The sequence below is a fragment of the Notolepis coatsorum genome (assembly GCF_963971535.1).
Source record: "Notolepis coatsorum genome assembly, chromosome: 1".
NCBI lineage: Eukaryota > Metazoa > Chordata > Actinopteri > Aulopiformes > Paralepididae > Notolepis > Notolepis coatsorum.
This window is the reverse complement of record NC_140165.1, coordinates 78,333,584-78,358,657: the sequence shown is the minus strand read 5'-3', so window position 1 is coordinate 78,358,657 and position 25,074 is coordinate 78,333,584. Positions and strand designations below refer to the sequence as shown.

Genomic DNA, 25,074 nt, shown 5'->3' with positions numbered 1-25,074 from the left:
TGTTAGATCCTAATGAAAAACTGTGATTTTATATGTCTGCACTTTATGTGCTCATTTTATGCCTGTCTTTTTTCTGTTGTGAAGCACTTTGAGCTGCAGTTTCTGTATGAAATGTGCTATACAAATAAAGTTGTATTATTATTATTATTACATCCATACATACACACATACATAGTATATCTATCTATCTATCTATCTATCTATCTATCTATCTATCTATCTATCTATCTATCTGTGTGTGTGTTAGTAATGACATCACTAGTGAAGCTCTTTCAACTTCACTTTACATACACACTTACACACACAGACTGACACACACACACTTCACTTTACATACACACTTACACACACACACTTCACTTTACATACACACTTACACACACAGACTGACACACACACACACTTCACTTTACATACACACTTACACACACACACTTCACTTTACATACACACTTACACACACAGACTGACACACACACACTTCACTTTACATACACACTTACACACACAGACTGACACACTTCACTTTACACGCACACACTTCACTTTACATACACACAGACTGACACACACACACTTCACTTTACATACACACAGACTGACACACACACACTTCACTTTACATACACACAGACTGACACACACACACTTCACTTTACATACACACAGACTGACACACACACACTTCACTTTACATACACACTTACACACACAGACTGACACACACCGTCATGCTGTTATGTGCATCTCACAGCCACCTCCACACTTCCTCTTCTTCTGTCTCTCTCTCTCTACCTCTCTCTCTCTCATTCATTCCATGTCATAGACATACACTGACCATCTCTCTCTCTCTACCTGTCTATCTCTCATTCATTCCATGTCATAGACATACACTGACCATCTATCTCTCCCCCCTTACATGAACATTAATAATCTATTAATTGAATATATATGAATTATAGATAGACAGACAGACAGATAGATAGATATACTAGTGCTGTTAGAAAATGCATTCTGTTGCCATGGTAACAGAAACTACTTTGGTGAATGTGACTTTTGAGCTTGATTTGAAGTGTGTTACAGAGAGAGAAAAAGAGTGTCTGCTTGAGTATAAGTCAGTCAGCAAACATCAATGTGTGTCTATGTGTGTTCAGTACACATTACATTTCGCAGAGTACATTTAACTCAAACTGCGTAAAATTTTAAACATCAATGTGTGTTACGGTGGTACCAGGTAAGAGAGTGGAGTTCCAATAGTGGTGGCAATAAGGAGACGGAGAGTAGGTTCGCTCTTCACAATTTGTGTATCCTCTTTATTCAGGAACACACTGTAGAGCCGTTAGGTAAATAAGAGTACTAAATAATAGAGAACAATAGAAGAGAGTACAAGTCACAGCAGCACTTGTTCTTGGTGCCGCCGCATACTGGTTCTGGAGAGAGTGTGAAGAGCCGACGAGGAACAGAGAAGACAGGAGTTATTTGAGGGTCAGCATACCAGACATTCCACACGTTCCACAGAGTGACAGCCAATCCCAGGTGACAAACAATAATACAATCAAGAAGGTAAAGTGACAGGTGACAGAATGGTAGCCGGGATCTCAGGTCAACCAGACCCAGAGAACCCAGAACGTTACAAATGTGTGTCTGTGTGTTCAGTATTTAAACATCAATGTGTCTACGTGTTCAGTATTTAAACATCAATGTGTGTCTGTGTGTTCAGTATTTAAACATCAATGTGTGTCTGTGTGTTCAGTATTTAAACATCAATGTGTGTCTGTGTGTTCAGTATTTAAACATCAATGTGTGTCTGTGTGTTCAGTATTTAAACATCAATGTGTGTCTGTGTGTTCAGTATCAATGTGTGTTTATGTATATCTATCTATCTATCTATCTATCTATCTATCTATCTATCTATCTATCTATCTATATGTATGTCTGTCTGTCACCACACACACATTTGCCGACTGGTGTATATGTGCAGTTTAATCAGTTTCCGTTGACATCTCATTGATATGCATAGACTCACATGTCTGTGTGTGTGTGTGACTGAGTAAGTGTGTGTGTGTGTTCTGTTTTACCATATTTTAACCCAAGTGTCCCCACAAAGATAGATAACCCAGAAAAGTGTATGTGTGTCATAGCAAATTTATAGAGGGTAATTTCTAATGAGCAGTTTGACTGAGTTATGACTCCTCCTATACACAATGTGCGAGAGAGTCAGAGAGAAAGAGAGAAAGAGGTAGAGAAATAGACAGACATAATTTTACAATTGAATTGAATGTAACTGAGTGCATAAGAGCCTCTGCTCTATCTGTGTGTAGTAGATGTATTTGTTTGCATATCTCTATGTGGGTCTGTGTGGCTTATACGTATCATCTACTGTATATATATAAAGCACTTCTGAAGAGATCTGAGAGCCCTCAGGGGACAGGAGATAGATGGATATAGATAGATATGATAGATATATGGATAGAAGGATTGATAGGATAGATAGATATAGGATAGATAGATGGATAGATATAGATAGAAGGATAGATAGATGGATGGATAGACGGATAGATATATACAGTAGATGGATAGAAGGATAGATGGAGGGGAGAGACGGAGAGATAAGAGGAATGAACAGATGTGATGAAACAAGCTTGAAGGCGCTCTGGTTCATCTCTCCAGTCACTGCATCTCGTTCAGGCAGCAAGCTGAAGGACTGTTCAAGTAAAACATCTTCATTATGTGAATGTTGTAATTCATCTAGAACTCTACCTTTTATTTAGGCTACAGATAGTCACTCACTCTTCTATATTAGAGAGAGAAAAGAGAGGGGGGAAGGAAGAGAGCGAGAGATAAGAGACACACATAAACAGAGAGTATGCTTTTAGTGTGATGAGGCCAGCTGTGTTATTACTGTGTTCTATAGGCCACACAGAGCAATTACATTAGTGGTTTAAACACACACACAAGGTACTGTACTGTAGCATAGCCTGTGTGTGTGAGTGTGTGTTATAGTACTTTCTGTATGCGGTCCTGATGAAAGGACATCAACTGTTAAGACGATAGTTGGTATCATTAAATTGCGTTAGAGGAATATCATCCATTTTAAGAAATCACATAGTGTCATTCCTGTGGCCCAGGTAGTTATCTAGATAGCCCCCAGTGCATAGTAATACAATGTCTTGTAACTGGCTAGCCCCAGTGCATAGTTTGATTTTTGATTTGATATTTTTTATTTTCGTGTCTTACATACAGATGTATGCCCAGCCCATATGGGCTTACAAGACACATAACAATAAGTATATAATAATATACTTTACCAATTACTTAACAAATGACATATAGACCAAGATGGCCATAAGAAAATACAATAAAACATAATATAACACAAGCTGTACTCAATGTAAATAAACAGAAAAACAAGATGAAATTCAAATACAATTATATAGGATACAGTGTGTTTTGTCTCAAGTGCCATGCCTTCTCCAAAAATCCTGCAAAACCGAAGATGTCCTCCACAAAAAAACAACTCAACATACAACTCTGACTGCCAAAACAAATCTGGATTTACAATTTGAATTTTCTCAAATAAAGCCCTCCTCAAAGCGGTGTACAAAGCGCGATAAAAAACAAAATGATAATACAATGTCTTGTAACTGGCTAGCCCCAGTGCATAGCAATACAATATCTTGTAACTGGCTAGCCCCAGTGCATAGTAATACAATGTCTTGTAACTAGCTAGCTAGATAGCCCCAGTGCATAGTAATACAATGTCTTCTAACTAGCTAGCCCGAGTGCATAGTAATACAATGTCTTCTAACTAGCTAGCCCGAGTGCGTAATACAATGTCTTCTAACTAGCTAGCTAGATAGCCCCAGTGCATAGTAATACAATGTCTTCTAACTAGCTAGCTAGATAGCCCGAGTGCATAGTAATACAATGTCTTGTAACTAGCTAGATAGCCCCAGCCAGTGCATAGTAATACAATGTCTTCTAACTAGCTAGCTAGATAGCCCGAGTGCATAGTAATACAATGTCTTGTAACTAGCTAGCTAGATAGCCCCAGTGCATAGTAATACAATGTCTTCTAACTAGCTAGCTAGATAGCCCGAGTGCATAATACAAGGTCTTGGTGGTTTTTAACCAGAATCCTATCATTCGGTTGTGAATAAATTGTTCAAACCAAACACAGCTTTATGAAAACTCATCTTTATTGATCCATATTCATTCATTCATTCATCCTTCCTAGTCTCTCTCCATAAGAAGCTGTGAGCGATATAACATTCCACCATGACAATAATTTTTTATTTTTTTAATAATAAAAACCTGAATATGTACATTCTGTTCGTATTTACAATATTTTACATGATTACATCACAAGACAGCTTCTCTTTAAAGTAGGTCGACTCCAAAGCCTTGTATCTAGAAAAGTCATTGTGGGGCGATTTATGCCTTCAGCGATTCAGTTTCTAATTCTATTTCCTCTAAACTACATGCTATTGCTAAGCAATATTAGCCAGAACCAAGGTTTATATATCATGGAGGGTTTAGTCACTGATTTGTGTATATATAAAATAAAAGAAAATTAATAATAATAATCCCTGGGCTGACATAGGACCAGCGTTCTACAGCACCGCTATGGTTCGTCATAGTGGTTCTAAAATAGAATTCTGGAATTCTGCTCTTCACTAGGGTAACTCGTTAGATTAATTAGCGTACTCTTTCAGATTCACTAGGGTACTCGTTAGATTAATTAGGGTACTCTTTCAGATTCACTAGGGTACTCTTGTTAGATTAATTAGGGTACTCTTTCAGATTCACTAGGGTACTCTCAGATACAGGGCTTTGGTTTTGGGCCACTTCCAGCTGTATTCTTCAACTGCTACCATATAGCTAATAAGACATTCTCTCCACCATGCCTTCATGTCATTGGCCCCATGGCACAGTGCCAGCAGTTAATTATACAGTAAAAATACACAAGATATGGTCCAGCACTGAGAGTGCACGTTACATACAGTACAGTAGGAGACAATACGGGCGGCAATTTTAGTTATGAGCTATTTTCCCATCGACGACACCTATAAACAATAGTTCCAAACTTCCCACAATTGTGACCAACCAATATTTTTTTTGTGTAGCTTACAAATGTAATTAACCCACCCTCCTCATTCCCCCCTCCAAAACACCCTGTATAACTTAAGATGTAACTAGGATTCCTGTACGACTTAAGATGTACCAACTAGGATTCCTGTATAACTTAAGTTAAGATGTAACTAGGATTCCTGTTTAACTTAAGATGTAACTAGGATTCCTGTTTAACTTAAGATGTAACTAGGATTCCTGTATAACTTAAGATGTAACTAGGATTCCTGTATAACTTAAGCTGTAACTAGGATTCCTGTATAACTTAAGCTGTAACTAGGATTCCTGTTTAACTTAAGATGTAACTAGGATTCCTGTTTAACTTAAGCTGTAACTAGGATTCCTGTTTAACTTAAGATGTAACTAGGATTCCTGTTTAACTTAAGATGTAACTAGGATTCCTGTTTAACTTAAGATGTAACTAGGATTCCTGTTTAACTTAAGATGTAACTAGGATTCCTGTTTAACTTAAGCTGTAACTAGGATTCCTGTTTAACTTAAGCTGTAACTAGGATTCCTGTATAACTTAAGATGTAACTAGGATTCCTGTTTAACTTAAGATGTAACTAGGATTCCTAACTAGGGAGTTTTCGGTTAGCCGTCTGTAGTGTGGTAGTGAAAGGTTAACCGTCTGTAGTGTGGTAGTGAAAGGTTAACCTTCTGTAGTGTGGTAGTGAAAGGGCTAACCTTCTGTAGTGTGGTAGTGAAAGGTTAACCTTCTGTAGTGTGGTAGTGAAAGGGTTAACCTTCTGTAGTGTGGTAGTGAAAGGTTAACCTTCTGTAGTGTGGTAGTGAAATGGTTAAAGTCTGGCCGTCTCTCTGTTGCCTCGTACGGTGGCCTGTGTGTTCCACGTCCTCTGAGGTACAGTTCCCATTCTGATTGGTTGGTTTTTAAAACATTGTCTAACTCCTCATTGGTTCAGCAGCGGTAAAAAAAAGGAAAAATAAAAAATAAAGTCCCAACTATCTTCAAGCACCAATCACATCCGGCTTCAGAAGCCATTTTGATAAAATGTCTACGTCACACCAATGATGCCCCAAAATGTTGAATGTCCGTTTCTGTCAATGTACATTCTGTCCGTCCATCCCTCCCTCCCGGAGACACAGTTCCCTCCGCTCGGAGTTCATATGCCCCCCCCCCGCTTCCACTTCCTGTCTGCCATGTTGGATCAGATCTAGTTAGCGCTGGGTGGAACAGGGGGAATGAACAGGCGGGCGTCAGTCTGTCTCCGTCTGTCCTCTCATGGTTCATCAGCCATTCACCAAGGACCTTCATGTTCGTCTCTCTGGCAGATTCATCCAGCCATGACTTTGGTCAAAGGGAGGTGTGTGTGTGTGTGTGTGTGTGTGTATTAAAATAAATGCTCTTGTTGTTTTCTTTTCCTCTGCTCTCTTCCCATCTCCATGTGATGACGTCACAATCCTCTCCTCCTCTCTGTTCTGAGGCAATGACATCACACTCCTCTCCTCCAGCTCAAAGTCTGGTACCGGCGGTTTATTTTCCTCCGTTCATTCTCTCCTCCCTCTTCCCTTCTTTATGTTATCACTCCATACTGCTCCCGTCTTCTCCTCCTCCTCTTATCAATCCGTTCCGGTCCTCTTGTCCTCCAGGTCAAAGTCCAGCACCAGTAGTTTCGTCTCCTCCGTTCCGTTGCGGCTGCCAGCGGCACAGACCAGCCTGGTGTCCGACGCTCTGATTCGCCAGACCACACCACCTGACCCACGACTCTGTCAAGAGATAATATAGATCCGGTTAGAATAGAATACAATGAAGTTTGATAGGATTGAATAGAACTAAATAATATAATAATAAAATAAGAGATCATCCATATCTCAAAGATCTCGAGAAAGTCATGCCTTCATCTCCTCTCGCTTAGACTACTGCACCTCCCTGTATACTGGGAGTAGTCAGTCATCCCTGTCCCGCCTGCAAATAGTACAAAGTGCCACAGTCAGGCTCCTGACAGGTACACGGAAGAGAGACCATATTAGTTCTGTTCTAGCCTCTCTCCATTGGCTACATTATAGAATTGATTTTAAGGTTCTCCCATTTAGAATAGAATAGAAATACTTTTATTATCCCGAGGGAAATTTGACACTGCAAATCGCTCAACATTAAACATTTAGACAGGACATGTCACGAATAAGAATAACAAAACAAATTGCCTAAGAATAAGAATAGAATAAAATAGAATAAAATATACAGTAAATAAATACAGTAAGAATATACTGAAGTCTACAGTAGGTGTAATTATTGCACAGTGCTGTTTCAAAAGTAAGAGTCCAGGAAGATAGTAACTGTCACTCTGTGCTCAGTGAGGCACAGTGATGCATTGTATAGTCTGATGGCTGTCGGAATGAAGGACTTCCTGTGCCGTTCAGTGCTGCATTTAGGTAGTGTGAGCCTAGCACTGAACATGCTCCTCCTGTCAGCCAAGTCTGTGTATAGTGGGTGGGAGTGGTTTTCCCTGATGGCCTGGAGCTTAGCTTAGTTTGTTTTTAAAGCTCTAAATGGGCAGGCCCCCTCTTACGTCACAGACCTAGTAACCCCCTACTCTACCACCAGGTCCCTCAGGTCGGCTGACTAAATTATCAATTTAATTTAATATTTGAATGTGTTGATTTGTGTCTATGATCTGTTTTAATGTGTTGATTTGTGTCTATGATCTGTTTTATTGTGTTGATTTGAGTCTATGATCTGTTTTATTGTGTTGATTTGTGTCTATGATCAGTTTTAATGTGTTGATTTGTGTCTATGATCTGTTTTAATGTGTTGATTTGTGTCTATGATCTGTTTTAATGTGTTGATTTGTGTCTATGATCTGTTTTAATGTGTTGATTTGTGTGTATGATCTGTTTTAATGTGTAGATTTGCATCTCTTTTTAATGTGTTGATTTGTGTCTGTTTAATGTGTTGATTTGAGTCTATGATCCGTTTTTAATGTGTTGATTTGCACTATTGCGTGTATTGATGCCTATGCAAGCTCTTTCTATTTTTAGTTTTACTACCTGCCCTGGTTTGTGCTGCACTTCAATATGGGTTGTTTTTAAATGTGCTTCATAAATACATTTGACTCGATATATACAGTAAACGTTAGAGCTTCATAAATACATTTGACTTGATATATACAGTACACGTTACCTGTAGTGGTTTAAATGTTACCTGTTTTTAAATACATTTGACTTGATATACAGTAAATGTTACCCGTTTATAAATACATTTGACTTGATCAGTGATGCCAGTAACTAGTTACTAAGTAACTAGTTACTGTAATCTGATTACTTTTTTCAGTAAATAGTAATCTAACGTGTTACTTTTTACAAGCCAGTCATCTGATTACAGTTACTTTTCCAAGTGGCTGTGAGTTACTATTTAGTTACTATCTCATAATGCTGATGATAAGAGAGCCAGGGGTACAGTCAGCTAGACCGGAGTATGGCCTGATGGCTGATGACGTCTCATGATGACCTGTCTGAGCAGCCAATCATGATTTATGACATTATGCACTTTCAATAAAGCATTATTTAAATCATCACTGGACTTGATATATACAGTAAACGTTACCCGTTTATAAATACATTTGACTTGATATATACAGTAAACGTTACCCGTTTATAAATACATTTGACTTGATATATACAGTAAACGTTACCGGTTTATAAATACATTTGACTTGATATATACAGTAAATGTTACCCGTTTATAAATACATTTGACTTGATATATACAGTAAATGTTACCTGTTTATAAATACATTTGACTTGATATATACAGTAAACGTTACCCGTTTATAAATACATTTGACTTGATATATACAGTAAACGTTACCCGTTTATAAATACATTTGACTTGATATACAGTAAATGTTACCCGTTTATAAATACATTTGACTTGATATATACAGTAAATGTTACCCGTTTATAAATACATTTGACTTGATATATACAGTAAATGTTACCTGTTTATAAATACATTTGACTTGATATACAGTAAATGTTACCCGTTTATAAATACATTTGACTTGATATATACAGTAAATGTTACCCGTTTATAAATACATTTGACTTGATATATACAGTAAATGTTACCCGTTTATAAATACATTTGACTTGATATATACAGTAAATGTTACCTATTTATAAATACATTTGACTTGATATATACAGTACACGTTACCTGTAGAGCCACCACGTCCCGCAGCCAGGCGCCGCTGTGCAGGTCCCACAGTTTGACCGTCCCGTCATCTGAACTGGACAGGACCAGCCCCCTGCAGAACTGAAGACAGGTCACTGCTGACTGGTGCTTATTAGGACCTAGAGACAGAGGGAGAGAGGTAGAGGGGGGGGGGGGGGTAGAGAGGTTTATATTCACTCTAGATCTGACAACACGTGTGAATGGGGGTAGTGTGTTTGGGCTACGACAGTGGTTACTGCATTGGGTTGCAGAAAGAATAAAAAGCGGCGTGCGGCAAGAAAGTTAAACCAGAATAAACGTTTGCCATAATGCAACCCCTCCCCAGTCTGTGGTGGCCAATCACGTACCCACGGGAAGAGGACCTTTTTTCTATTTACAGACCATTCTAGCCACGTAGCAGTCTAGCCATGTAGCATTCTAGCCATGTAGCATTCTAGCCATGTAGCACTCTAGCCATGTAGCACTCTAGCCATGTAGCACTCTAGCCAATAGCCATGTAGCATTCTAGCCATGTAGCATTCTAGCCATGTAGCACTCTAGCCATGTAGCATTCTAGCCATGTAGCATTCTAGCCATGTAGCATTCTAGCCATGTAGCACTCTAGCCATGTAGCACTCTAGCCATGTAGCAGTCTAGCCACGTAGCAGTCTAGCCACGTAGCATTCTAGCCATGTAGCATTCTAGCCACGTAGCAGTCTAGCCCTGTAGCAGTCTAGCCATGTAGCATTCTAGCCACGTAGCAGTCTAGCCACGTAGCAGTCTAGCCATGTAGCATTCTAGCCAGGTAGCAGTCTAGCCACGTAGCATTCTGGCCATGTAGCACTCTAGCCATGTAGCAGTCTAGCCATGTAGCAGTCTAGCCATGTAGCAGTCTAGCCATGTAGCACTCTAGCTAGGGCTGCAACGATTAAAATCGTCGACAAGAGTGTTGCGTCGATTAGTCATTAAAAAATTAAGGCTGTCAAATATATTGCGTTAATATCGCGTTAACTCCCGATTCTATTAATGCCACTAATTTTTTTAACTCAAGATTAACTAATTCAAGATTTCAATTCATCAGGACATATATGACATACATGACATACAGATAGTCAGTACTGCTACATCTATACATTTATGACATACCAGATTTGCAAATACAGTACTGTTTGTGATACAGAAGGAGTCAAGAAAAGGGAGTATACATTTGACGTAGAAACTGTACATTGGAGGAGGTTGGGTGGGGGGGGGGTTGGGTACGTTGGGATATTGACAACCATACTGGGTAATTTACATTGGAGGTGGTTGGGGGGGGGGGGCACACTGTATAAACAAGCAAAACTGTACATTGAGGGGGGGGGGGGGGAGACACTGTACAAACAAACAAAATTGTACATTGGACTATTGACAAAACCATACTAGGTAAATGACTGTACATTGGAGGGGGTTGGGTTAGGATATTTACAGGGGCCAGTGTTGAATTGCAGTCTCCCGTAGGTGTCCCTTGAGAGAGGTTTTGAAAGTGGGTAGTGATCCACATTCCTTTACAGCTTTGGGTAGGGCGTTCCACATTGATGTGGCATAATTGCGAAACGTGTTTAGTCCCTTATTTGAGCCGAATCTGGGTTTAACATGATTTGTGGAGCTCCCTCTGGTGTTGTGATCGTGGTATTCACTGACCTTTGGGAAGTATTTTGACATGTACATGGGTACCTTGGTCGTGTAGTGTATCTTGTAGACCAGGCCCATTGCAAGTTGCTGTACTCTGTCGTCTACTCTAAGCCATCCTAGGTTGTCACACTCAGGTGTATTATTGATGCTCTCATTGATACTATGTTTGTTTCTGAAGTGTGTGTGTGTGTGTGTGTGTGTGTGTGTGTGTGTGTGTGTGTGTGTGTGTGTGTGTGTGTGTGTGTGTGTGAGTGAGATATAGAGAGAGAGGGGGGTGAGAGAGATGAGGAAGGGGCAAAAGAGAAAAAGAGCTGGGAGAGTGTGTGTGTGAGGGAGAGAGGGGTGTGTGTGATTAATCAGCCCTTGTGTGTGTGAATGTAACAAGTTCCTAACGTTTTCTTTCCCCTATTATTTCATGCACACTTTATTCATTGTTTTAAATTATTATTTTCTTTTAAGTTATTTTGTGCATCACTCTGTTTTGAATTTGATGCAAATTTGCAATGCATGAGGGTCATCCTTTTGTGTTAAATGGCTGCACAAAGCAAGCATTTGTTGACTCGCATGTTGATAAGAGTATTAAAACTTGGAACTTGAAAAAGATCTGTTTAAGGTAAAAAAAAAATTAAAAAAAAAAATGCGATTAACTTGCGATTAATCGCGAGTTAACTATGGACAATCATGCGATTAATCGAGTTAAATATTTTAATCGTTTGACAGCACTATAAAAAAAATATATATATATATTATAATTTTTATTTTTTTTGCACTACCTATCTTTGTGAAAGTGGCTTCTCAGCTCTGGTCCAGCCAGCTGAAGACTTCTTAGCTTAACATAACAGACCGACAGTAAGTTTGGGGGAACTGATGGGATAACTGGGGATGTTGTTTGGTCCTGACAAGAGTCTCAAAGCAACTCTGAGGTCATGCTCAATCTGTTCTTCTGCTCTGTCTTCAGCTGGACCAGAGCTGAGAAGCCACTTTCACAAAGATAGGTAGTGAAAAAAAAAAAAGAAAAAAAAAAAAAAAAAAAAGAAAAAAAAAATATATATATATATATTTTTTTAAATATAATTGTTTTTCGATTAGTCGACTAATCGAAAAAATAATCGACAGATTAGTCGACTACCAAAATAGTCATTAGTTGCAGCCCTAACTCTAGCCATGTAGCACTCTAGCCATGTAGCATTCTAGCCATGTAGCACTCTAGCCATGTAGCATTCTAGCCATGTAGCAGTCTAGCCATGTAGCATTCTAGCTAGGGATGCTCGATATTGGCTTTTTTTTACCGATACCGATATTCCGATATTGTCCAACTCTTAATTTCGATACCGATATCAACCGATATCAACCGATACCGATATATGCAGGGTTTCCCTGTCCAAAAAACTGAATAATTTCAGGTAACTAATAATTTCACTGGATATATATATAACAAATATTGTTATTTTTTTTTTTTTTTTAAACCGATACCGATATTTTCCGATATCACATTTTACTGCCGATATCGGCCGATAATATCGGTCGGCCGATAATATCGGACATCCCTAATTCTAGCCATGTAGCATTCTAGCCATGTAGCAGTCTAGCCACGTACAGTAGTAGTCTAGCCACGTAGCATTCTAGCCATGTAGCAGTCTAGCCACGTAGCATTCTAGCCATGTAGCAGTCTAGCCACGTAGCAGTCTAGCCATGTAGCATTCTAGCCATGTAGCACTCTAGCCATGTAGCACTCTAGCCATGTAGCACTCTAGCCATGTAGCAGTCTAGCCATGTACAGTAGCAGTCTAGCCACGTAGCATTCTAGCCATGTAGCATTCTAGCCACGTAGCATTCCATATACAGTCTGTCATGAAAAATGGACGTGTGGGCGTTACTTAGGGGGAAATTGTAAGATTCTATTTTGCTCTTAATATGTATTTTTTTTCTTTATAATCACTTTAATTTGCTGCAGGTTGTCTCTCTCTCTCATTCATTCTATCCATCTTTCTCTTATATTAATTTTCTCTTCTATTAATTATCTCTCATTATTAATTCCATCTCTCATTAATTCTGTTATATTAATTATCTCTCTCATTCATTTTCTTTCATTATTCATTTGATCTCTCTCATTAATTATCTTATATTGGCGCAAGAAATTAAGCAAGCCAATCTTGGTATTCCAATCGATAACATAATTCTAAGTATTTTATTGTACGCTGATGATAGTCCTGTTTGCAGAAAATTAAGCAAATTTACAAAACATGTTGAATATTCTTGGTGCAGGAAATAGAGACTTGCGATTAACAGTGAAAAAAAACAGATTATGCACTTCAGGAATAAACATGCACAGCAGAGTAACCATAAGTTTCAATTTGTACCAACGCCCCTAATTTACACATACTCTTATAAATATCTTGGTTTTATCTTTAATGAGTACATAAGCTTCATAGAAGGAAGGAAAATACTGTCTGAGTCAGCAGACAGCAGGAAGGGCGCTAGGGGGTGTGTTGAGTAAAATGAAAGTGTGCACTGACCTTGGGTTTTCAACATTTACACAACTATATGATTCAATAGTTGGTTCTGTTTTATTTTATGCTGCTGGAGTATGGGGTTTTGATTATGCACCTGAATGTAATGCTATCCAGAACCGTGCCATGAGATACTTCTTGGGAGTCCATAAATATACAGCAAAAGGGGCTATAGAAGGGGACATGGGTTGGGACTCATGTTTGGTCAAGCAAAAATGTGAAATGGTTAGGTTATGGAACCGCCTGATCCAGCTGCCAAATGACTGGGTGACTAAAAAGATATTTAACTGGGACAGAGCACACGGTCATCCCTGGTCAAGAGAGATGTCCATGATTTTTTCTTCTGCTGACTTAAGTATGATTTTTATGAACAATCTGCAGTGTAAGGTTCACATAATTAAAACAAAAGTATCAACAAAAAGTATTTTACTGAACCTTATGTAATGTTAAATTTAAAGAGAGGACGGAGGTCTCTGTGTGCCCAGTTGAGGTCTGGCACCCTGCCATTGGCTGTGGAAGTGGGTAGATTCCAAGGTAAACCTGAGGAGGAGCGGTTGTGTGTTCTCTGTGATCTGGGAGTGGTGGAGGATGAATATCATTTTGTTTTTCACTGCCCCTTGTACACCGATTTGAGGAGGGCTTTATTTGAGAAAAATCAATTTGTAAATCCGGATTTGTTTTGGCAGTCTGAGAGTTGTATGTTGAGTTGACTTTTTGTGGAGGACATCTTCAGTTTTGCAGGATTTTTGGAGAAAGCATGGCACTTGAGACAAAACACATTATATCCTATATAATTTTATATGAATTCCTCTTGTTTACATACATTGTCTACAGCTTGTTATATTATGTTTTATTTTGTTTAATTTTTTTTTGTGACCATCTTGGTCTATATACTTATTGTCAAGTATACTATATTTACTTATTGTTTATGTGTCTTGTAAGCCCATATGGGCTGGGCATACATCTGTATGTAAGACACAAAAATAAAAATAAACATCATCAATCAAAAATATATTAATTAACTCTCATTATTAATTCCATTAATTCTCTCCCTTGTTAATATCTCTCTTATATTAATTCTCTCATTAATTCCATCTCTTTCATTAATTCACTCATTAATTCTCTGTTATATTAATTCTCTCATTAATTATCCCTCTTATATAGATTTTCTCATTAATTATATATTTTTCTCATTAATTCCATCTCTCATTAATTCTTTCATTATTCATTTAATCCCTCTCATTAATTATCTTATATTAATTAACTCTCATTAATTCCATCTCATTAATTCTCTCTCCCTCATTATTAATGATCTCTCATTAATGATCTCTTATATTAATTATATCTCACATTAATTATCTCTCTCATTAATTATCTCTTATATGAATAACTTGTCTCATTATTAATTATATCTCTCATGAACCATCTCTTATATTAATTATCTCTATTAATTCTCATCTTCACACACAGCTTCACCTTCACACCCTTTCATGATCTATTCTCTCCATATGTCTCTCTTCCACACCTTTCTTCCCCCACTATTTCACTGACCCATCCATCCATCCATCCATCCATCCATCCATCCATCCATCCATCCATCCTACCTTGCAGAGTGTGTAGACATTGTCCAGTCCTGATGTCCCAGACTCTGACAGTGGAGTCGGCGTTGCCAGAAACCAGGATGTTCTCCCGGAGCTCCATCCCACTGGTCAGTGATTGGTGGCCCGTCAGTGTGTGGACACACCCACCTGGAGAGACACATTCCATTCAGTTCAACTACCATTTAATTTCAATTTAACATCATATTATTATTTCATTTTATTAAACGTAACTACATTTAATTTCATTGTATTCAATTTACCTACATTGTATTTCATTTGAACTGCATTTTATATTTCATCGTATTCAATTTAACTGCATTTCTTTCATTTGATCCATGTTTGATCTTATTTTATTTAACTACATTTTATTTGATTTTATTAAATGTAACTACATTGTATTTAATTTTATTAAATTTAACTGCATTTTATTTCAGTTAAGATACTGGCCAGTTACACAAGAAAAGAAGATAAAGATAAAAATAACACAATTCAATTGTAGTTTTCAGTTGAGTTAGTCAGTTCAGTCCACTGACATTCTCTCCAATTCAGGGGCTTGTTGTTGCATCATGTTCTCATACCTGTCTCTGCGTCCCAGACTCTGATGGAGGTGTCCAACGATCCACTCACTACAAACACCCCATCAAACTGAGAGAGAGAGAGAGAGAGAGAGAGAGAGAGAGAGAGAGAGAGAGAGAGAGAGAGAGAGAGAGAGAGAGAGAGAGAGAGAGAAGTTTATAAAATGCACACAACAATGCTATATAGTAATGCACATTACCGGTACATGGCGTTTTAACATTCGCGAAAATGCTCGATTGTGATTGGTCAATAGCGCTCGGTTGCCCATAGCAGCGGTCAGTTATTTTTCGATAACTGACCGCTGTCAGGGGCAACCGAGCAATAATGACCGCTGTTTGCAGCCAGAGCAATCAAGCATTTAGATCGCAGTCATGAAAGCTGCTCAGCATATGCACAGCTGCACTCATCAGTGCAAGCTGCCGGCGATGACCGCGCGGAGCCACAGAACAGAACAACTGCGTCTGCATTTGATCTCGTCTTGTCGATGGTGTAAAATGAATTAGGTATATTGTTAGTAAGTTAGCCATGTAATAAGCGGGATAATGTATAGCTATACTCGGTCATTGTCGCAAAATAATTGACCTTCACGGCAAGGCGCCTCGGTATTCTAAACTCTGTCGGTCAATTATTTTGCGACAATGACCTCGTTGCTATACATTATCCCTTACATAATGCTGTATACCAGGGGTCAGCAACCTTTTTGACATGGAGTGCCTGTTTGAAATATAGTTGTAACTAGTGTGCCTCAACAATATTCCATGCATCGTAATTTTTTTTTCTCATTATCAGGTATTTTTAATGATAATTTTTACATTATTATTGTTATTGTTATTATTAACAATATTATTATGATGGTTGTATCAACCCTAAATCTGAGTTGGGGGGGGGGGAATGCAATGCAGACAAACAGCTGCATACAGTGCGACCATTTCACTCACATTTGCCCATTCATTTTTGGACACATCACACACCATCGGTGTGTGTACTGTACGTGTGCTGTCATAGCTCCACCTACAGGCCTAATGGAGAACACCAGGAGAACACCAGGATGTGAATGGAGGGTGAATGTGAGGTATATCGTGTAAATAAGTTTTGATTGATCGCAAGACTACACTGTAAAAAAAATAATAATAATAAGTTACAAAAACTTACAAATATTGAGTTCAGTTACTGTGCATTAAGGTTTTCAGTTTTCAATCTATCTAATAAGTTAACAGAAAAATAAGTACACAACCACATTATTTCAACCTAATAAAACTATGTTTATTGTCATTGTTTTAAGAACACAAGTTGACTTGGTAATACTCACATTTTGAGTAAAAAAATTGCTTTTAACATGTGCAATGTTCAATGAAATAGAAAAATAAATAATAAAATTTGTTGATTAATCCCACTGGTCACAATGGTGACCGTAATAATGTTTTTGTTATAAGGCTCTGCAAATGTTACTGAATGATGTAGCAATGTATTTCCAGATAAATTGAAATAATAAACAAATAAAGGGTCTCAATTAAATATGTGGTAGTAAAAAGAACCTGTGGGAGGATTTCAACAAGATAAATGCGACAACAGTGCAAAATATTTCACTATAATATTTCAGAGCAAAAAATATATATATACTTTTTTTTTTTTTTTTTTTTTTTTTTTTTTTTTACTGCTGCCCCCTGTGCCTATGCAAATGCCCCCGCGTGCCTATGCAGGCACGCGTGCCTAGGGTTGCCTACCCCTGCTGTATACAGTATACATACATATATACATATATACATGTATATTTACCTGCATATAATGCTTTCTATATACCTATTTATACACCTGCATATAACCCATATAACTCTGTATGATAGCATAATAATAATATAAAATAATGCTGTATATGCCGTATACATATATGTATATTTATTGTATATATATATATTTAATATCGACATCCGTCTGTATACCTGCATATAATAATTTTCACATACCTGTAGATGCTATACTATCTATATCTGTACATAATTATCCCTTACCTACTCTTACTAGTTACACTGCTGGCCATGTATGACTTAGTACCATAGTGTCTTTATAGTTGTATCACTGTACATATGATTAACACTATTACTCAATAGTACTTGTATATTTCAATACATTCATCATCTAATCTAAAAGCCACTGTTAATGTAATTAATGGACCATGTCACCCCAAAAATGATCATTTGTACATCAGTTACTCGTGTGTCCTTGAATTCCTGAAGAATGTTTTCCCCCTCGCATGCCTCCATGGTGAACGGAGAATCCAAGAACGGTATCATACTTGATTAATTGAAGTTTAACAACAGCAAAAGTATATAAAAGCATCCGTTTACATGATTCTTTACACAACTGGTGCAGTGTAATTCAAGTGTCACGTATCCAGTTGCATGCATTACGCTAAACCCTTGCTAACAAAAACATTTCCGGTTAAACACTCACGCCTGAGCTCTGCTTGTGTGTTCAAATTAAATCCTGCCTCCCTCCCTCCATATATGCATGTTTATATTAGGGATGCACGATATTGATTTTTTGACACCGATACCGATAACTTTATGCTCCTCAAGCCGATATCGATAACCGATATTTATTGTATTATATATATATAAAATATATATATATATATTTTTTTTTGTATTTATAAGCTCCGACGTCATCGGTACTGCTATCGGTACTCGAGAAATTATGGAGTTTTTTTTTGAGGAATTTAAACGTCGCAAACTAATCTTGTTGGCCGTTTTCTATATCTCTCCTGCCTCGGTGTCTCTGCCTCTGCCTGCGCGAGGAGCGGGCTGTGCTCACACACACACACTCACACACACACGGATGCTGCAGAGTACAGACAGCTCTGCTCTCATCATGGCGGACAGAACGAAACGTTCAAAAGTCTGGGTCTATTTTACTAAAGTCGATGCTGACAACGCTCGTTGCCACAAGTGCAACAAGACATTTGCCAGTAATGTATAAGCGCTGGTACTTGTCAATGTGGCTGGCGGGGAGCTAACGTTATTAGCCTGAGCTCCGAGTAGAATAATGGCCGACAATCCGGAGGTAAATAAACGAACGAGAGCTTCTGATTGGTGGTAAGAAGAAGAGGTGGGTGCAAGCGGTGGGACGTAATTGGCAGATCGACTGTCTGCCTCCGAATGTAACGTGACTACGTCACAGCCAAGAAAGGGAGCGCTGGATTTGTGAAAAACTCCCTGTTCCTAAACCACACGCTGTCAGTCGCTAAACCACACGCTGTCAATATATTTATTATATATTATCGGAGCTATCAATAACGTTATCGGGTTTATCGGGATGACGTCATAATTGCTGATATCGGCCCGATAATTATCGTGCATCCCTAGTTTATATATAGATAGATGTTGGTGTGACCCTGCAGTAGGGCTGACCCCGCTTAGTCGAATAGTCAACCAATCGATCGAAAGGAGCCGTAGTCAACTGCCAACCTTAGTCGAATGCAAAAAAAAGAAAAAAGATAATACATTTTTTTTGTATCATTCTTTCCAAAAGCAAAGAGACCGTCCAACCGTGGCTAACACTAATGGTGCGCATACCAGCGAGGCTAACTGCCTAAGAAAACACTGAAGGCACTAGACAAATATCAAGATGTATCCATCAGTGGACCAATTGCATGCTTTCACAGAGGACAAGAAGCCTTCAGTCGACTCCTTCAGACAGTAGGCACCCCCACAGCCCAAATGGAATGATGAAAAAAAAATATATACTACCAGTCGACTATCGGCAAATTTCAGCCAATCAAAGTCGACTATCCAAATCCTTAGTCGGGGACAGCCCTACCCTGCAGGTCTCAGTCTGTATATATATATTTATATATGTATGTATATTAGGGGTGTAACGGTACACAGAAGCCACGGTTCGGTACGTACCTCGGTATTGAGGTCACGGTTCGGTACGATTTCGGTACACCAGGAAAAAAATATTTATAATTATTATTATATATTTATAATTATTATTATAATAATTATTATTAAATATAATAATATTCTATAGGCTTGCCGTAGTAGTCAGTGATACTGGTGTAATTCTGTGTTCAGGCATCCACGAGTAAATTAATTGCCTACTACACCTTTAACAACAACTTAGTTTCACTTTCACTTATAGAGAGAATTTAACTTCACGTGAAGCCGAGACTGAAGAAGACTAGAGAACAGATGACATGTTACACAACAATGGCAGAGGATTATCAATATTTTGGATTTAATAGCAGCAACTGGAGAGGAGCTCAGATGATCTGGTGGTATGTTGTGCTTTTATTTTTTCTCCGATCAGCTGTGAGACTCCGCGGTCCGCCGGAAAAGGTTGACGTGTGTGTTCGCGCGCGTGTGTGTCTTTTGGTTAACATTATTGGGCGAACAAGAAAACTAAAGAAAACTGCAAAATTGTAATGACCCTGCTGTGTTAAACATTTAATTAATTCATCATGGTTTTGTTTTAGGGACAAATAGGCTGCAGTAAACAGGAGAGGAGGAGGGGAGAGCCGAGTGCAGATGTCAGTGCGCGCTGTTGTTATTCTGTCCGCTTGTCATCTGAGACGTATTCACCGTATGGCTGGATGTACCGCACCGTGACGGCCGTACCGTAAATTCGCGGGACGAATACACGTACCGTTAGACCCCTAATGTATATATATATTTACCTGTAGTGAATAGACTCTGTTGGTGTGGCCCTGCAGCGTGTGGAGGGAGGTCTCAGTCTGTATATATATATTTATATATGTATGTATATATATATTTACCTGTAGTGAATAGACTCTGTTGGTGTGGCCCTGCAGCGTGTGCAGACAGGTCTCAGTCTGTATATATATATTTATATATGTATGTATATATATATTTACCTGTAGTGAATAGACTCTGTTGGTGTGGCCCTGCAGCGTGTGCAGACAGGTCTCAGTCTGTATATATATATTTATATATGTATGTATGTATATATATATATTTACCTGTAGTGAATAGACTCTGTTGGTGTGGCCCTGCAGTGTGTGCAGACAGGTCTCCGTCTGTATATATATATTTATATATGCATGTATATATATATTTACCTGTAGTGAATAGACTCTGTTGGTGTGGCCCTGCAGCGTGTGGAGGGAGGTCTCAGTCTGTATATATATATTTATATATGTATATATATATATTTACCTGTAGTGAATAGACTCTGTTGGTGTGGCCCTGCAGTGTGTGCAGACAGGTCTCCGTCTCGGGGTCCCAGACCTTCACCATGTAGTCGTAGCCCCCCGACACCACCCTGCGGCCGTCGAACTGCACACAGCGCACGGCCGCCACGTGGCCCGTCAACACGTGCACACACTCCCCCGTCTCCACGTCCCACACGCGGAGAGTGGCGTCTCTGGAACCGCTCACTACCCTGGAGAGAGAGGGATACAGATAGAGAGAGAGGGAGGGAGGGAAAGAGAGATAGGAGAGAGAGAGGGAAATAAAGAGGCAGAGAGAGATGGGAGATAAAGACAAAGAGAGAAAGAAAGAGAGGTGGGGTGGTGTAGGAGAGGTAAGGTGGGGAAAGGAGAGAGGAGAAAATGGAAGGAGAGGAGAGAAGGAAGGGGAGAGGAGTGTTAAATTATAGTAATACCCCTGATGTGTGTGTGTGTGTGTGTGTGTGTGTGTGTGTGTGTGTGTGTGTGTGTGTATAATGTGTCTCTCACCTGTTGTTGTGTAGGTGCATGCAGCGCACAGTAGATGTGTGTCCGTACAGGGTATGTAGACACTCTCCACTCTGAGCGTTCCACACTCTCAGCGTCCTATCAGTGGAGCCGCTGATCACCGTGGTAACAGACATCTGACTGCACCACACACCTCCTGTATGACCAGTCAGCGTCCTCAGACACTAGAGGGAGATAGAGAGAGAGAGAGAGAGAGAGAGACAGAGACAGAGAGAGAGGGAGCGAGGAGAGAGAGATAGAGAGAGGGAGCGAGGAGAGAGAGATAGAGAGAGAGGTAGAAAGAGAGAGAGAGAGACAGAGACAGAGAGAGAGGGAGCGAGGAGAGAGAGATGGAGAGAGGGAGCGAGGAGAGAGAGAGAGAGATAGAGAGCGAGGAGAGAGATAGGGAGATAGAGAGAGGGGCAAAAAGAGAGAATACACAGACTAATTACAAACAAAAATTACCATAAGCTGACATTATTATCCAGAATGACTTCACATAATAATAAGAGTCAATGTAAGAATGAGTCAATATACACACACACACACACACACAGTGTGGACAGTGCAGGCCTTGATAAAACTATGGAGGTTTTGTGAGGGCATTTTTATTTTTGCACACCGAAACTGCCGAGTAATGCATTCCTAGAGGAGAGGGGGATGAGGGAGAGAGAAAGAGAGACACACACACAAACAGAGAGAGAGCGAGAAGAGGTGAGGAAAGGAGAGAGATAGTAAATGGTATTTGTCAGAAGCTGAGGCACAAGGTCTCTGGAAGAGACTGATCTCTGGAATGCAGGACTTAGAACCCACTGCGTGTGTGTGTGTATGTATAATATATCATTTATGCGCAAGTGTGTATATATATATATATATGTGTATGCGCGTGTGTGTGCGTGTATGTGCGGGTGTGTATGTATATATATATATGTGTGTGTGTGTGTGTGTGGGGCTGCGGGCCCATGTTACTTAAGTGTGAAAAAGGAACTGGAGTCAATATTTGTCCTGCACTCACACTTCACTACCATAGAAGAACGACAGAAAAAAATAGAGGGAGAGAGAGATAGAGTTAAGAGGGAGACAGAGGAGAGAGAGAGAGAGAGAGACAGAGGAGAGAGAGAGAGAGAGAGAGAGAGAGACAGAGGAGAGAGAGAGAGAGAGAGAGAGAGAGAACGAGAGTTAAGAGAGTGAACTTTCACCCTGTGGGTGTTTTTGCAGTGGTTTCCTAGGAGACACGAGTAAACATCACCTAGGAAACAGGCTTTAACATCCTAGAGTTCCGGAGAGAAATAGATAATTAAAGAGAGAGACCGGTCTCTCTGTCCGTCTGTCTATCTGACTATCTACTTGTATGTATGTCTGTTCATCCGTCTATATACCCGTCTCTCTGTCTGTCTGTCTATCCACCCATATGCATCAACTCGATTGAATGACTGGATGGTTCTTAGGGTCCCTCAAGTTTGTTCTGATCTAGGGAAGTCAGCTTTTTCCTTTGATGCCTCTAACTCATGGAATGTCCTTCAACTCTCTCTGAAATTGGAGGTTCTCCCTTCCCATGGTATGTTTAAACGTATGATTTCAGACTATTCTACTCTGTAACTGTTTTAGCTGATCTTTTTAAATTATTTTAAAGGTTTTTATTTTTACTCTGGTGTTTCATTTTCTGTGAATATATTGCTTGTATATTGAATATTCTGCTTGTATTGTGTACTGTTTACATTGTACAATAGTCGTTTCTGTAAATGAGGGAAACCTCAGAAGCTTACGATTTTAAATAAAGGTTGAAATGGAAAAGAAATGTCTGTCTGTCAATCTGTCAATATACCCGTCTGTCTGTCTAAATGTAGTCATTAAAAGTAACTGAATTAGCAATTACTAAGGTGGTGCAATACAAACCCTCTCAGACAGAGAGGACAGATGGCTTCGTTGCTGCAGGCTACAGGTGTGTGTTTGTTTTCCTTTCTGCAGGGTACAGACTAACACAACAGGGCAGGTTGAGACGGAAGGGAGAGCAGGTGTGTCTCAGTAAAGAATGCTGCACCGAAACCAAGCAGGGAGAGAGAGAGATGTGTGAGCACTACAAACAGTATCCATTGTCTTCAAGAAGGTCATTTTAGCTATGCGTGTATGTATGCATGTGTGTATGTATGAGAGGTTTAGTCATTGCTTGATTTTAACCTTTACATTTCCATCTCTCTCACTTCTTTGTGTGCTAGAGCGCACACACACACACACACACACACACACACACACACACACACACACACACACACACACACACACACACACACACACACACACACACACACACACACACACACACACACACACACACACACACACACACACACACACACACACACACACACACACACGTAAATATCACTCATTGAGATATCTGGTATCTTGTATTCTACTGTGGTAGCTTGTATTCTATTCTGGTATATTGTATTCTACTCTAGAAGATACCAGAGTAGGGCTGGGCGATATGGCCTCTAAATGATATCGCAATATCACGATACACTATATATATCGCAATATTTTGACATTTCCTCTAAAGCACTTAAAAATGCTTGATTTACCCTCTGGTGTATACAGTCACGCCAATATCATGATTATAATACGTCCCTGCAACATATGTTTGCATTATTAAACCATGAAGATGCTTTAAAAAATTATTTAATGAAAATGTACTAAGAGTAGTCTACTGACACTAATAAATTTTTTTTATTTACATCTAAGACTATTTATATAAAAACTCTTGGGTGCCTATGACTTTTGCACAGTACTGTGTTTTCTATCCACTTTAGCCAAACACACACACACACACACACACACACATATATATATATATACACACACACACACTGAGAAAATAATAATCACACACAAAGGGATAATGGCTTATAGCAGACTTAACACTTTGATTGCCTAAGGCTAAATTCATGATATACCATCCCTTGCCAGCTCTATTTGTCTATGGAGAAGTTCCCCTTCTTTGCAGGGCTATAACTTTTTAAATTCTATTGCTAAATTGCCATTATTAGGGCCCATTCAATGTCCTATATGTATTGTTCAGGGTGTATGAACGTTAAACTTTTTCATTCACATATTCATACTAAAATATGATCTAAAGTATAAGTATGTTTTCATCTCTTTCTGCAGCTTTCTCCAGAACGTGATTTATAGCCCCAAATGCATTATATTGATGATCAAATACAGTTTGATAGCAATCGGCGCGATATAAAAAAATCCAACTGGACGGACTTCTGGAAGTTACTACACGTCATCTGATGTTGACCGGATGGGCGAGGGGGCGTTTATAACAGGGTTTCCGTTAGAAAAAATTGTTGCCGGCCTCAGTGTCCGGTAGATTTCAATCTACCGGTCAAATGAGAGAAATTCCGGTCAGAGTTTATTGAGCTTAAAAACAATTGATAGGCAAAAGAATGACAACAAAACAAAAGAATGACATCATCAAGGCATGTAGATTTATAATATTGTTACTTAAAACTAGGCTACTTTTGCGTATAAAGTCATTATATTCCAAATAAAATAAGTCCCGAGACTCGTGCTGCTGCCGACTTTAAATCAAATAGGTGTCTGTGGGCAGTCGCCCGACATTAATAAACAACAGTCTGTTATAATCAAATTTTTATGAGCTAACGAATTCCGTTATATTGGACATTTGTATTAATTATATCAAGCGAAGAACTGAGA

The 25,074-nt window shown here is 39.0% G+C and overlaps 1 protein-coding gene across 2 annotated transcripts in view; it reads right to left on the bottom strand.

The window, feature by feature from the left end:
* Positions 1–5,179: 5,179 nt before the first annotated feature.
* Positions 5,180–25,074, bottom strand: part of LOC311235273 (F-box/WD repeat-containing protein 7-like) — a 124,139-nt gene continuing 104,244 nt past the window's right edge. For both annotated transcript variants that reach the window (XM_084322690.1, XM_084322691.1), the window contains 6 exons: positions 21,358–21,539; positions 20,837–21,062; positions 15,665–15,731; positions 15,090–15,233; positions 9,308–9,444; positions 5,180–6,858 (listed from right to left, as the gene is read on the bottom strand). In XM_084322690.1, the coding sequence (XP_084178816.1) occupies positions 6,712–6,858; positions 9,308–9,444; positions 15,090–15,233; positions 15,665–15,731; positions 20,837–21,062; positions 21,358–21,539 (903 nt within the window). In that variant the 3' untranslated portion in view covers positions 5,180–6,711. The remainder of the gene's footprint in view (positions 6,859–9,307; positions 9,445–15,089; positions 15,234–15,664; positions 15,732–20,836; positions 21,063–21,357; positions 21,540–25,074) is intronic.